Source organism: Lissotriton helveticus, chromosome 5_1 (assembly GCF_964261635.1).
Source record: "Lissotriton helveticus chromosome 5_1, aLisHel1.1, whole genome shotgun sequence".
Taxonomy (NCBI): domain Eukaryota; kingdom Metazoa; phylum Chordata; class Amphibia; order Caudata; family Salamandridae; genus Lissotriton; species Lissotriton helveticus.
Genome location: NC_136065.1, coordinates 1159129033 through 1159143189, shown reverse-complemented (window position 1 = coordinate 1159143189; position 14157 = coordinate 1159129033). Strand labels below are relative to the sequence as shown.

Below are 14157 nucleotides of genomic sequence, written 5' to 3'. Positions count from 1 at the left end.
ATCTTATCAAGGCCCAATACCAATATGATATCTCTTTCGGGAAAGGCACCATGTTTTGGAGCTTTTGTTCAATACATTCATCCCCTTGGAAACTTTCTTTTACTCCTTTAAGCCAGCTAGTTAGTTGGTAGTATTTGAATCTCGATAGCGTCCCCCGGGTCTGTCCGTCCAGAATCTCCCATTCTGTAATCTTGTTTCCTTTTATCAACTGGCCCTAGTAGTTTATATTGGTTTCTTTTAGTGGGTTGATTAAGCTGTCTTTTAAACATTCTGGTGTGCCTGGGGATTCCCAGATTGGGGAGTATTTACTATAATATGGTATTACCAGGGTAGATCTTATGTCATACCAGATTCTTGCTGCTGATCGTATCATCTTTAATTAGATTTTTTTGAAAAATTTGGGATGTCCAAATGTATATAGATAGTGGTCGTTCCCAGGTCCGATTAGTGCTTTCCAATGCAAAGGCCATTCTTCAGTTTTGTCTAGCAGAATCCTTATATTTTTAAACTGGAATGCTTTATAATATTCCAATAGGTCTGGGCTGGCTATGCCTCCTTGTAGCTTGTTTCTTCTCAGCTTTTTCCAGCTAATCCTTACTCCTTTTGACCCCATATAAAGCCAGATAATTCCCCTTGCAGTTTCTTTATTTCATCCTTTCCAAACTCCAATGGGAGTGAATTGAACAGATAGGTGCATTTCGGTAGTACTGTCATTTTTAATATATTCGATTTACCTAGGAAAGATAGTCGTAGTCCTGACCAAGCCTTTAGGAGTCTGCTTATTTCTTTATGCACTCTTTTGAAATTTAAACTCGCTATTCCTTCAATAGTTTTAATATACTCAATTCCCAGGTACTTTATTTTGTTCTTTACTAAACCATTGCCTGACACCATATTCCATTCCATTATTTCAGACTTTAGCTTGTTTACTTGATAGCCTGATACAGCCCCAAAATTACTTATGATGCTTTCTATTTTTGGAAGTGAGGTGATTAGATCCCCGGTAAATATCATTAAGTCGTCAGCAAACAATGCGACTTTCTTGTCCCATTCCTGATAATTAAAGGATATAATCTCTTCATCTCTTCTTAAAAGACAGGCTAAGGGTTCTATGTAAAAGTTAAATATTAACGGAGACAGGGTGCAACCCTGCCTGGTTCCTCTCTTTATATAAACACTTTACGGTAAGTGTCTCATTGACCAATATTCTAGCAGTTGGATTTTTATAGATATTTTTTACGGCTTTCTCAAAATTATTTCCCAGATTAAATTTTGCTAATGTGGCGCTCAAGAAGGGCCAACTGACGTTGTCGAACGCTTTGGCAGCGTCGAATGTTATAACTGCCAAAGGTATGTGATTGTGTGTTGCAATGTCTATAGTGGCGATAAGCTCATGAGACAATTCGGTGATCTGTCTGCCCTTAATAAAACCCTTTAGGTTTGAATGGATTAGGGACCCTGCCGCTGTCCCTAATCTTTTTGCCAGGATTTGCGTATAAATCTTGTAGTCACTGTTTAGGAGGGATATGTGTCTATATGACTCACACTTAGTAGGGTCCTTTCCTGGTTTTAATAGTATACTTACTATTGCTTCATTCCATGATTTAGGGAGCTCTCCATTGTGTAAAAAAATTTCGTTGAGAAGGTTAGTGAACGGCGTCAGAATGTTCTCTTGGAATGCCTGGTATATTTCGTTAGGTATGGAGTCTGGGCCCGCAGCCTTCCCTTTTTTTAGGGACTTTATTGCATCCAAGACCTCTTTCTCACTTATTTCTTGGTTTAGATGACTCTTTTGTTCCAGAGATGTTTTGGGAATATCAATTTTTTCAAGCAGACTCTGTATCTGATCACCAGGACAAGTGGTTTCTTCAGTATATAGTTTTGAAAAGAAGCCTTCGAATTCTTTCCTTATTTCCCCGTTGTCAGAAACATACCCTAACCAATTTGACCCTCTCTTTGTACTTTATTCACATGATATCTGGCTTCCTCAGTTTTTGCTTTCCAAGCGAGAATTTTTCCACATCCTTCACCGTATTCATAGTTTGAGAGTTTGCTGGCCTCCCATCTTTCTCTAACTATTATTTCCAGATATTCAGGCATTTCCATTTTCTTTGTTCTTACTCTTTCTCTTAGCTCTTCGCTTTCTTGAGCATTCGTTGTCTCTTTTAATTCTTGGTTGAGTCCCATTAAATCCCTTTCAATATTTTTTATAAAGACTCTCTTCTCTCTATTTTTATGGGCCATTATACTCATAATTTTCCCCCTTATACAGGCTTTATATGTGTCCCACGCTATTTGGTTCGAGGTTTCTTCTTTGTTTAGTTCAAAGAACTGTTGTGTCTCCTCTGCCAGGATAGCCACACTTAATTCATCTAGAAGTATCCTCTTATCTACAGTCCACCTTTGGGGCGTGGGTGACTCTGATAGTACCAAGTTAAGTTGTACCGCGGAATGGTCCGACATATGTTCTGGGATATGTTCCACCTCTCTTGTATGCTCAGCAAGGTCTCGACTAAGAAGAAAGAAGTCGATTCTAGATTCATGACCTAGCCTTTTGTTTTTAAAGGTGTATTTATGTTCTTTAATCCCTTTCTCTTTCCAAATATCCATTATCCCTAAATCCTTCATACAGATTCCGACCCAATCTCTTGTTTTTGGGGTTGATGGTAGTTTCCCTAATGGGTACCTGTCCTCCTTTGGGTTTAGTAAGATGTTAAAATCGCCTCCTATTATTATAGGTGTATTTACTGTAAGTAGGTAAGAGTATAGGTTTTGTAGTGGTTCTGGATCATCCACATTTGGTCCACAGTAACCCACCACCGTGTATATATTGTTTAATATTTTTGCTGTCACACTCGCCCACCTTCCTTTCTTGTCTACTTCTGATCTCTCTATTGTTGCTTTAAGGGATTTCTTAAATATAATTGCCACTCCTTTGACTTTGCAATTTTGATTTGTACAGATGCAGTGCTCTATCCAACTTTGCTTTTTCCATATAGGTTCCCATTCCTCTCTTGTTAAATGGGATTCTTCGATAATTAATATCTCACAGTCAATGTTTTTTAAGTACTCCAGGATTCTTGATCTTCGTGTTCTCAATCTTAACCCATTTACATTCCAGGTCAATATATTAAGCTTTTTTTCCTTCCCTCCTATGTTTGTACTGCTTATTCTTGGTCATTTTTTGCATCTTATGTGGCGGCCCCTGAACTCCATTTGACTTGTTATTAGGACTCTGCTTTTTAGTTTTTTCCCCCATTTTTCTCCCCACCCAGTGAAGTTGTTTTTTTTCTTTTTGAGTTTTTTTTGGTGAGCATATCTGTGTGTACCCCCCCTCCCTCCCTGGAGAAGCCTCCCTTTTCTTTCTTCCTTTGGGCATATATGCCCCTTGTTTTGAGCTCCCTGTCTTTGAGTGCGCACTTAAAATTAGTGTTTCCTTATATTCCCATCTTTATGGTTACATCAAAAATCCCACGAGCATTTTAAGCCATTTTTAGAGAGTGTTCCTTAATTACATGTGAGTGTTAGTACGAGCACCCTCTTCCTGCTGGGCCTTGATTTGCTCCACTAGTCTTTCCACTTCCTTTGGATCCCTTATATTCAACATTTTATTGTTCCACATGATCCTAAGGGAGGCTGGAAAATGCATTTGGACATTTGCGCCTACTGACTTAAGTTGCGGCATAAGTTGGCCCAGCTCCCACTGCTTGTCTTGTGTGGTTTTGGAAATGTCGGATCTAATCCTGCAAGTCCACCAATCTTTGGAGAAAGATGCCGCTTTTAGGCCCTCGCTTAAGATCTTCTCCTTTAGTGCATATGTCAAAAAGTTTATCAATATTTTCCTGGGGTTTTTCCTTTGTTTACCTTTTCTGAAAGGGTCACGATGTATCCTTTGGATATCTTCGGCGAGATTTATTGATTTGGTCCAGGGTATCAATTCTTCCAGGAGCTGAATTGTAAAACCTTTTATATCCTCCCCTTCCAAGCCTTCTGGAATGTTTAGGATTTTGAGATGGTTTCTTCGTGCATGGTTTTCCAGAGACTCCATCCTCTCACTCATCTCTGATTCTCTGGTTTTCAATTTGTTTATTTCCTTGCAGTTTGCTTCTGTTTTTTTGTTTAGAACTTCTATTTCCCCCTCCACATGTGTGACTCTTTCTATCAGGGTGTTTATTTTATGATCAAGCGTTTCACAAGTCTCCTGGATCTTAATCTGGTTTCGTTCAGATGTCGTGAATTTGTCTCTTAGTTCCTTCATCATTTCTCCCATCTCTCCCAAGATCTTTTCTACTTGAGACCCTCCTACGCCATCCAGGCTTGTGTTATTTTTTCCAATCAAGTGTGTGTTCGGGTGTGTTGGCTCTAACTCAGCGACAGTCTTGGAGGTGGACACTTGGGTCTGTTTTTGTTTAGGCTGACTGCTTACTTCAGGTAGCTGGCCATCCCCTGCTGTTTCTTGCTTTTCAAGGCTCTCCAGAGCTTGATATTGATTGCTCGTTGGTACTCCAAAACTCCCTAGGTTTGATTTTTCGGCCATCGTTGAGCCTTTCTGTGAAGTGATTTGTCTTTGGGGTTCTCTGTTTCTCTCCTCACTCAGACCCTTCTTCTCCTGTACCTTAAAGAAAGAGCGGAGGGATGGGGTGATTTTTTGGGCACTTTTTTCACCCGGCTTTGTTAGACTAAGCCGGGCCGCATGTGATAGAGGTGCAGCATTTTTTTGTTTCTCCCTCTGGAAACTCTGGGTGTGGCGCACGCCTTGCCTTTAGCTCTACCGATGTCCTTATCTTCGTCCCAGGATATGCTTGCCGCCTTTAGGTCTATGGCATTCCTTAAAACCTTAGTATCCTTAAGTTCCAGGTAGCCACTTTTTAAGCTTCTCAAGCTGTACCCCCCTCCTGTGACCCTCCCTTCTGCTGAGGTAGATTTTTCAAGGGGGGGACTTTGGTTTTATCCAGTTTTGCTCGATGGTGTACTCTGAGTGGTTTAACCCCTATGCTTTCAGACTTGCTACTCACTGTATCAGCCCCCAGATCCCCCGTCCTCACAGTGTCACAAGAGAGAGCACTTACTGAAGTTCTTGGTAGGTATCCTGTTTTCTTTAGACCTTTCTTTTCTTCAATGTTGCTGTTCTCTGTCGAGACTGTGTAAGGGCTTTTCCTCACCACAATGTTGTAATCAGGTGTTATACCTCCTCTAGCTGAGACACGGTGAGCTGTTTTATTGTTTAACAAACGAGCGTGGGCTGCCTCTGACCATACTACTGGTGAGCTTCTCTTGGCTCTACTTGCATTAGCATTAGCTGAGTTCTGGATCTCCAGACCCTCCAGTGCACCTCTGACAGGCACCTCTCTGTGCTGCGGCGCTGTGTTCGTAATCATGCAGGCTGCTGCTGCTTTCCTAGACTCCGCCTTCCAGCTCCCTCTCTATGCCCGGAGTTTATCTCGGCCAGCCTGGAAGCCACGACGCACCCTCGCTGATTCACCGACCCCCCGCTGCCTGAGCCCTGTGAGGCCGTGCGAACCGTACCGGGAGGCTCAGGATGCTCTTGTGAACTGCCCCGTTTCAAAGTTGAGTGTATTCAAGACTGCGATACGCACCCCCGATCCTCTGCCTCAGCCTGCAACACTGTGGTTCATGGCCTCCCGACCACCACCTAGCAACCGATAAATTGGATGTCTCCGCCGGCTCCGTGAACTGCGAAGCGGCTCGCAGTTCTCTGCTCTCACTGCGCAGTTCTCCGCTCTCACTGCACAGCACTCCGCTCGGCTCCGACTCCGGCCCAGCTCCGCACCACTCTCCGTGTAAGTAATTCAATTACCATTTGCTCATGTTCATGCTCTGCTCAGCTTTCTGGACGGGAATATTTCGCACATTCCGCTATCGGGACAGGGAGCTCGCGACTGAGTCATCAGTCAGCCGCCATCTTCTCCTCTATCCTCTCCCTAAACATGTTTTACTTGTTTCACATTATTCTTATCCCTCTTCCCGTCTCCAATGATTTTTGCTCTCAAAGTTGTTGGCTACTCAATGGTTTTATAGCCGAGCTTTAAGGGTGCCTATACCAATCCTGGCAACGCATGGCCAGCCATCTCTTTTCTGCTAACAATTGCTTTTATTAGCAGAAAGGTATTTGCAGAATTCTTAACTTTTGTGAGTTTTTCCTCATGAAAACTTGTTCATTAATGCATTTGTGCTGTCCCACTTAGACTTTTTTCATCACCCTCCAACATAATTAAAGCAAAGACATCCCTGGGCTACACATAGTTTGGTTCTGTATCTGCTTAACTCCACCAGATGTTATGGCTTTTAATGAGAGAAATGGGCTCTTTTCGAACCTTTAAGCATTACTCATTAGAAAAAGTCTACTTCGTGCCATACCTTTTTGGATAATAATTAGTGGGTTAAGCTGCTAGCACACAACCTGCACTCTGACCCCAGAAACATGTTCTTAATTCCCATATTTAGGTCTGCCGGATGGAGGGCAGATTGTTTATACAGTCCAAGGCTCCTCTGTTGCTCCCCATCTGAAATCTGTAGCAAATCAATTCACGGTCAGAACAAAAAATAAAACCTAGATGTTTTATAAACCTAACCAGTCTGAACTGTCTTCGCTACTGGTCAGTCACCATGCTAAAAGATCCTCCTGGACTTAGGTTTGTGCTTCATATATAAATGTACTTGTAGAAAGTTAAATAATGATGTCCACACTTCCCCAGACCGAATCTCCTAGAAGCCTCTCTCAGAACCCTAGATCAGCACTTTTGCTTTTCTGTGCCGATGTTAATCAATCGTGCACGTTTTTGCATAATCAGCACTTGTTTTAAGTGATACAAGGACATGATGGGTGAACTAGCATCACCAACCAGGAATCTAGTTTTCCTAGTGAAGTAGAAACCTGCATAGGCAAAGTGTGTATCAGCCACTTGTTCTCTAGCAACAACATCCTTAATTATTGCTATCAATTTGAAGCAATGCAAGCATAATGGAACCTATTTATCTATGGGTACTTTCTCCCTAGCAGGAGGCAACACTGGAGGAAATTAGGATTATTTGACTACAGAGTAATTGTGATTATTTAATAAAGCAGACAATAACAGGTGATACAAAAGAAAGTCATTCTAAACAAAACTTTAGAAAAGGCTTTAATATTCATATATCAAGATGAAAAAAACACACATTTTGAATAAAATAAAAGATTTCTAGAAAAGGAGTAATGTGTATAAAGGGTTATTCGGAACAACTAAGAGCCCCATTCCATAACACTGATCCGCGAGCCACAGAAAAGAAGATGAAGAAAGACAGCTGAAGGTGACACAGAGGTTTACAATTACAAGGGGGTTCTGAAATAGCACTTTAATACAGAGTGTTCTAATTTGAAGGCACTTAATGTAATTGTTGCGCTTCTGATCCCTCGTAAGAGTATAAAGGAAAGTGTGCTGGTTCTGCTTCGGTCAAAATGAAATGTAAAGCAGCATGTGCTGTAAACTAATGAAATGTCTAAATAATTCGTTTTCTTCAACATATTGTATTTATAACATACATTCGAACATTTTCAAGTCAGATAAGCCAGGAAAATCAGGGGGTGAGCCATTTCCAAATACGTAATCAAGCAAATCAAAGCAGACACAGCTCCCCCACTCCAGCGGCTTAAATCCCATGTTACAGTCAGACACTTAAACTCAAATATTAAAGCTGCCACTGAGGGGACACATCTCCTACCACCAACTAAAACAACCGCTGATTATTTACAAATTCTGAATCCATATTTCTAAAGGGTTTCAGAGAGAGCATTAAGTTAACGAGCTTAAAAGAGATGGGAATCTTTATTAACATGCCCTAAATAATGGAGGTTAGCCTGTGCCGGTGTTTACATCTGAGAGAACTGAGGTGAGGAAAGATGCAAGAAGAGAACGAGTTCGCCCAAAATCACAGAGTGAGCCATGCAGGTAAACAGTGGTCTCCAAGAGATTCTGAGTATGAAACCAGACAAAATCACTAGCTAAACCTCTTAAGACTTTTATCACATTTCTCTAAACCATACACTTCCACTCTAGACAACGCTTCTTTCCACTACAACATATATCATACACATTTCTAACTTCTCAGGTGGAAAAAATCAGGCAGGTTGATGCGTCTTGCGTAGAAACAATACGACATTGTGGGTCAGGGTTCTCTGGTCTTAAGTGTTTAATTTAACAGTGACTTGTCAACAAAATAAGACTATGAAATACTTACCAACTCTCTTGCTTCTTCCAACTGTTTTTCAACTTGTGCAACCATCTGCTTCTTCTCATCTGAAAAATAGTCGAAAAATAAACCACTTAAGTATCACATTAGCATATAAATCGCACGTATTTGCGCTGCCAATGTCGAAGTCCAAAAAAATTAAATTCCAACAATTAATGAAGCAGTTTTACATAGATGATCACGAATATTTTCATGGTACCCGTATAGCAGCTTCACGTCCTTTTACACCTTTTGCCACTAAACGCACTTTTAATTTAAAGAATTCGGCATTAGGCACTATATCTTTTTTTTTTTTTAAATGAAACGTTCAAACTGGTGGAAATGAAATAGATTTTGAAAATGAACCAATATAAACTACGACAAAATCTCACAAACTGAAACCCAATATACTAAAATGTTGATAAAAAAGCCAACGCTTTGATTCATATTGAATAAACTTGATATAGGTCTGTATACAATATAATATGATCACAAATGGCACTTCAATCCTCATATAAATCTTTCTCCACAAAAGGGGTCAGGTAGATGTATTCCTCTACAGTTTTCAGGTAACGTTTGCAACTGAAAATGAAGTTAATGCTGCAAACGCAGTACAAAGCATTAACTGGCCTCCCGTGCACCATGTCCCTTGCCTGATGTTATAGATTGGAGTGCTCCCAACTAACCTTTACACCACACAAACATTATCAACAGTGGGATCCAGAGTACATTTAAATATCACGTTTGGAGAACCATGTACATAGTCTACAAATATATGATATTTAAACTGCTGAAGTGAACCATTCCTGGGAAACATTGTGTGCAAGCATTCATACCCATCTCCAGCTCATGCAAATCTAATATTACCACTAAGTCATGCATACAGCCCCGTAAACAACAGAGGAATTGTATGAGGGTTGTGGGTTGTCAGAAGGAGAACAGTTTTGCCTATTTAAAGAATAAAGAGCTGTTTTCATAAATTATAGTCCGGGATAAGGAAAGAGATCCCAGACAGATAATACAGGAGTGGAGAGAATGTGGCGCTGTGGCCAAAGCTGCTGACTCGAGAGCTGGAGATCCCGGTTCGAGTCTCGGCGGCACAGCGCGCGATCCTGTGATTCTATGCAAATCACTTAATCTCTCAAATGATAAATGGTTATATAAATATGCTGTGAGAGTAAAAGATAAAACTTTATGAAAATATAATTCCACCAAAGCAGATGTTAACAGTAGTTCGGCAGCGGGAAATTGATAAGAGAAGCAGATGAGGAAAAGCCTTGGAAAATGCAGGAAAATATGCTACAGCTACCTGAAATGGAGGACAAGTAACTGACACGCACAGGAACCAATGAGAAGCCAGGAAAGAGGGGAGGCACGATGTAAGTCCATTTTAAGTTTATATTAAAAACAATAAATGTTTCAAGCACAGCGCTGCACATGTGAAACCTAAAAAGACATGGGTGCATGGTGAATCTGCTTAAGTCAGTAGACACTGTTCCTTACTATCCCCGGTCTGAGTCTGTCTGTATAGAAAGCTTATCCACCTTACTGTGGCCGTTGTTCTGTCTTCTGTTTCACTGTGGTCTATCGGCGCTAGAATCTTTCTGTCTCTCAGGAAGGAGTATAAATGGGAAATGATCTCCCTTCAGCCAGAGGAGCAAGCTATAAGCAGCCTGTGAAGGAGCTCGTATCCTGGTGTTAGTTACTCCAACAGAATGATATTCTGTTGCAAGGCAATGAGAATTTCAAAGCACAGAGATAGCCCGCAGTATGTGACCCTGTAAAGAACACATTAGCGCTCTCAAGAATAACAATGCAATCAACTTGCTTTTTAGGAAAGAAAAGGCATTCCTTTAGTCTAGCCTCAAGAAGGTCTTGTTAAAAAAGATTATTTACTCTCAAACCAGAGGCAACCCCTGGTAATAAGTATCATGAACTTGCTTCCTCCACACGAGTTTACATTCCAGACCATTTAAAGATATTTAGAAGCTGTTTACTTCAAATTAAACCTTTAACCTTCATATTTATTCCGCTTTCTTAGCAGTCACCTAATGAAATGATTCTCCATTTTACATACACTAGTAGTCCAATTTCATTAATACACCTGCGTTCTGGTTCCACTTAAGAGATAGGAACTTATGGCAAAATGGAAAAAGTGTTTAGATAATGTTAACAAAGAAAGCAGGAGGATGGGCACCATATAAGCTCTGCAGAGGGCACACAGAACGATTGAGGCAAGGAAGGTCTGACTGTTAAACCCAGGTGAGTAACTGAAACCTTCTTCGATGGCAACATTAATTTGATATCTATAAAGGCCATCACTGCCTCTGTGATACCAGTGCCAACCATTTCCTGTCACAAATATCGTCATCTGCTGGACTGGATCTTCTAGCAGTAAGACACGTTCCTTCTGAAGTCTTGGAGCCAGATCCCAGAGCTTGAGAAAATACAGTCAATGTAGTGTATTTCTACCCAACTTCATGTGAACTCCAAGACTCTACCTATGTGCTAAGTGAAAAAAAATCCAGTTACGGGGCGGCAAGGCCAACCTAATCAGAATCATGCCAAACAAAGGCATAAAGCAACCGACAATATCCAGCATCTTTCCTAGCTTCTTGTAATACTCTATACCTCCATTCCTTTCATTGAAGCAAGTAAGAAATCACTCACCTCCACACAGACTTTTGACTGAGGTCAGTGGCACAAGCATGGATCAAAAAAGCAAGACAAGGCTTCATTTGTGTAGGTTTTCGCAGTTAACACCGAAATATGGAAGTAATATTTTTATTTTTTTGTAATCTTTTCACCATGGACAATTATATGGGCCCAGATCATTTACATCCACAGAATCTCCAAGATGCTAAACACCTTCCCACCCCCTGGACCAGCCAAGTTAAACATTTCAGTATCCTTTTCTTTTTCTCATTGTTATGTCTCGGCTATACAGCATGTGCGCTGTCCTGACGAGACGTGTTGTTTTCTATCTGTGGTATTACAGGCCGCCCATCTCCTTTAGTAAACTTCAACCTCGCTCTTGTTTTCTTTGATGCTATTCATCATGGCATGCGTGCGTCATGCCCCTCTTCTTGTGTTTGGCCCTTCCGTAGCGCATGGACCAAGTACATGTCACCTTACACTGCTCCGGTTTGCTGAGCTACGTTTTTTCTTTGCTTCCACGCACTCCATGGGAGTACTTGTGCTTTCAGGCTGTCTCCCTTGTACACATACCACTAAACTGCATGCATGTGCACATAAACGAATGCATTTCTTTAAAAGTTGTTAAAACATGAACAGCATTTGTTTATTTTTTTTGCATGCTCTGATGGATTTGGAGCAATCGCTTCGTCGTCCATCATGCCATAGCGCAAACAATGGCGATGGTATTGGAGCGCATTAAGTGGTCACCAGTTACATCAGATCAGTTGACTGGGGGTGGGTGCTTGCAATGTTCAACACTCCGTCCTTCATCCCCTTTGGTTTTGCTTTGTTCACCCTAAGTTAGCAGGGTATGCCCAGATGTGGGTCTGTTGCCCACTTTGCCACTGGATTCAAGATAGCCTGGCTGATGAGGGTTATGAACCCAAAACAGGTCCCAGGATGCTTGTTTCCGGTCCAGGGAAGACATGTCTTGGCAGTTCGGGCTTGACTGTTCCCATGAGGCACAGGGTCATACTGATTTGCATATGGCCATGTCTGAACTGGGGTGGCGGAGTGAGCAAAAGAATGATGATGAATTTTAAACCCAAATTTCACCAGTTACATTACACAATGACACATTCGTGTTTGTCGCTGATCCTGCTTCAATTAAGTTTTTTTTTCCTGTTGTTGCTTGCGCATTTCTCCATCCCCTCCTGCTTCCATGCTTGACCGGTCCCCCACTACCTCCCCTGTCGCTTTTTAAAAACTTATTTTTATTTTTTTACCCAATCCGATGGTATAGGAGCACTTGTTCGGTCCTCCATCTCGCCATATACCTACAAGCAAATGATGGCAGTGGATTTACAGCAACGGGCAGCACCTCTGACTTGTAACTTGGCTGCGTTTTTTTTCACGGCGTGCTCTATGTCTATGCACAGTGCCACCCACAGTGCTAATATCTATATACAGAAGCCTCCATATATATGAACAATGCAAAACAAAGACAGAGCACAGCACAAACAAGTATATAGCTGACTATACCCAGTCAGAAATAGTTATTTAATACATAGAACATAAGAACACTGTATCTAGCAAATGATCTTCACCGCTGTGGTCTTTGTTTTGCTCCATCTTGCCATAGTGCTAACACCAGCCGATGGTAATAGAGCGCTTTCAGTGCTCATCGGTTGCATTACACATTGACACATTCATTGTGAACCTGGTTCCCCAGTCGGCAAATCTGCCAGTTATGCCACATCTCCGCTTCACGTCAACGCACCCCAACTGTTTCTCACTATCACATCCACATTTGTTCTGCAAGACTCCAGCAACACTGAATAAGCATTGGCAAAGCCAATAGATATCGCCAATGCCTAAGCTATTGGCCTTATCAATGTGAATGTCTTTTAGTCATGTTGTCTAGCAGCACGGCACATATTCTGTTAAGTATGGTAGAAAGTCACTGAAAAAAGCACTAGGACGTGGCCAGCTCAGGCCACAACATAGCGATTTCTTGTGTCAGGAGGAGCAGAACAATAAAATCAACATGGGGGGGGGGTGGCAAAGAGAATCAACATCGGCTCAACATCCTGTGATTCTGGGTTTTCAGTAACTTTCAGCCATGCCGATAAGCAGATTTCCTGCTACACACCATGGCTAAAAGACATGCACATTGACAAGGCCAATAGATCGGCATTGCCGAGACTTATTGGCTTTGCCAGTGCTTGTTTTTCATATATGCAGAGCACAACAGCAAAGTTCACACTAAATCAGTCAACAGGCAAGAGCAGTGAAATTAAGGAAGAAAAGGTCTGAAATTGGTTAGAATAAAAATAAATACAGTTTCGTTTGAAATCTGAAAACAAAAACTAATCCATAAATTCCTGTGGCATTTTTTAACCATTATCATGTCACAAACCACCTAAAAGTCTGTTCAAATAGTGAAATGGGATCTATGTCAATGCAGGACAGAGGAATGGAATCTGGAGAGTTAAAGGCCTCAGGGAACTGAAGAGGGAAATCTTGTTCAAAGACAAAGAAATTTGAAGACGTGGTCATGTGAAGATTAGTTGGGCAGGAATTCACAAGATCAGAAATAAGATCAGAGATCGAGCAAAGAACAAACATTTGGAGGTGAGCACAAGGGGCACTACCAGAGTAAGCCGAAAAGTGAAGTAAATCTCAGAGCAAGAGTAATTCGCTCACGAACTCAGTCAGCTAGTGCTAATCAGAAGACAAAGACCAGAAAGATAGAATAGAGCACCAATGAAGCTTGGTGATTTGAGGCAAACACAGTTTTAAGGGGTACAATGAAACATCTGCCTACAACACCCATGGAGCTGGGTACAATGCAGAGGGGAAAAAACAACGCAGACTCAATAGTAGTTCAGTAGACATTCTAAAAGGTAACACCACTGTCACTACCCAAAAGATGAAACCTAAACAAAGCTACAGAGGGGCACTCCATGTAAGCATATGGGACTACAGTAGAGCAGGGGGCTTTTAGTCTGAAAAGCACAGGGATTTGCTTCATCGTAGAGTGCTCAGAGCCATGGGATTGATAACAAGCATGCAGCAGAACCAATATGCGAGTCCCCGAGATAAACGCACTGATACATTCTAGGGAACCGCCAACAGTAGCATACAACATGACTGGTTACATGATGAAACCCTGGCATCTGTTCTTTCTCAGGTCCTGTGTAGGGCCAGAATAAACCCAAAACACAGAAAGGAAGGGTGACTAGGTACTGATAGACCACAGGTGCTGGAGGTAGCTCTCACCATCATTTAGGG

The 14157-nt window shown here is 41.5% G+C and overlaps 1 protein-coding gene across 2 annotated transcripts in view; it reads right to left on the bottom strand.

Annotated features, from left to right (window-relative positions):
* VTI1A (vesicle transport through interaction with t-SNAREs 1A) overlaps positions 1-14157 on the bottom strand; it is a 1126058-nt gene that overhangs the window by 1054868 nt on the left and 57033 nt on the right. For both annotated transcript variants that reach the window (XM_078643783.1, XM_078643784.1), the window contains exon 2: positions 8236-8294. In XM_078643783.1, the coding sequence (XP_078499909.1) occupies positions 8236-8294 (59 nt within the window). The remainder of the gene's footprint in view (positions 1-8235; positions 8295-14157) is intronic.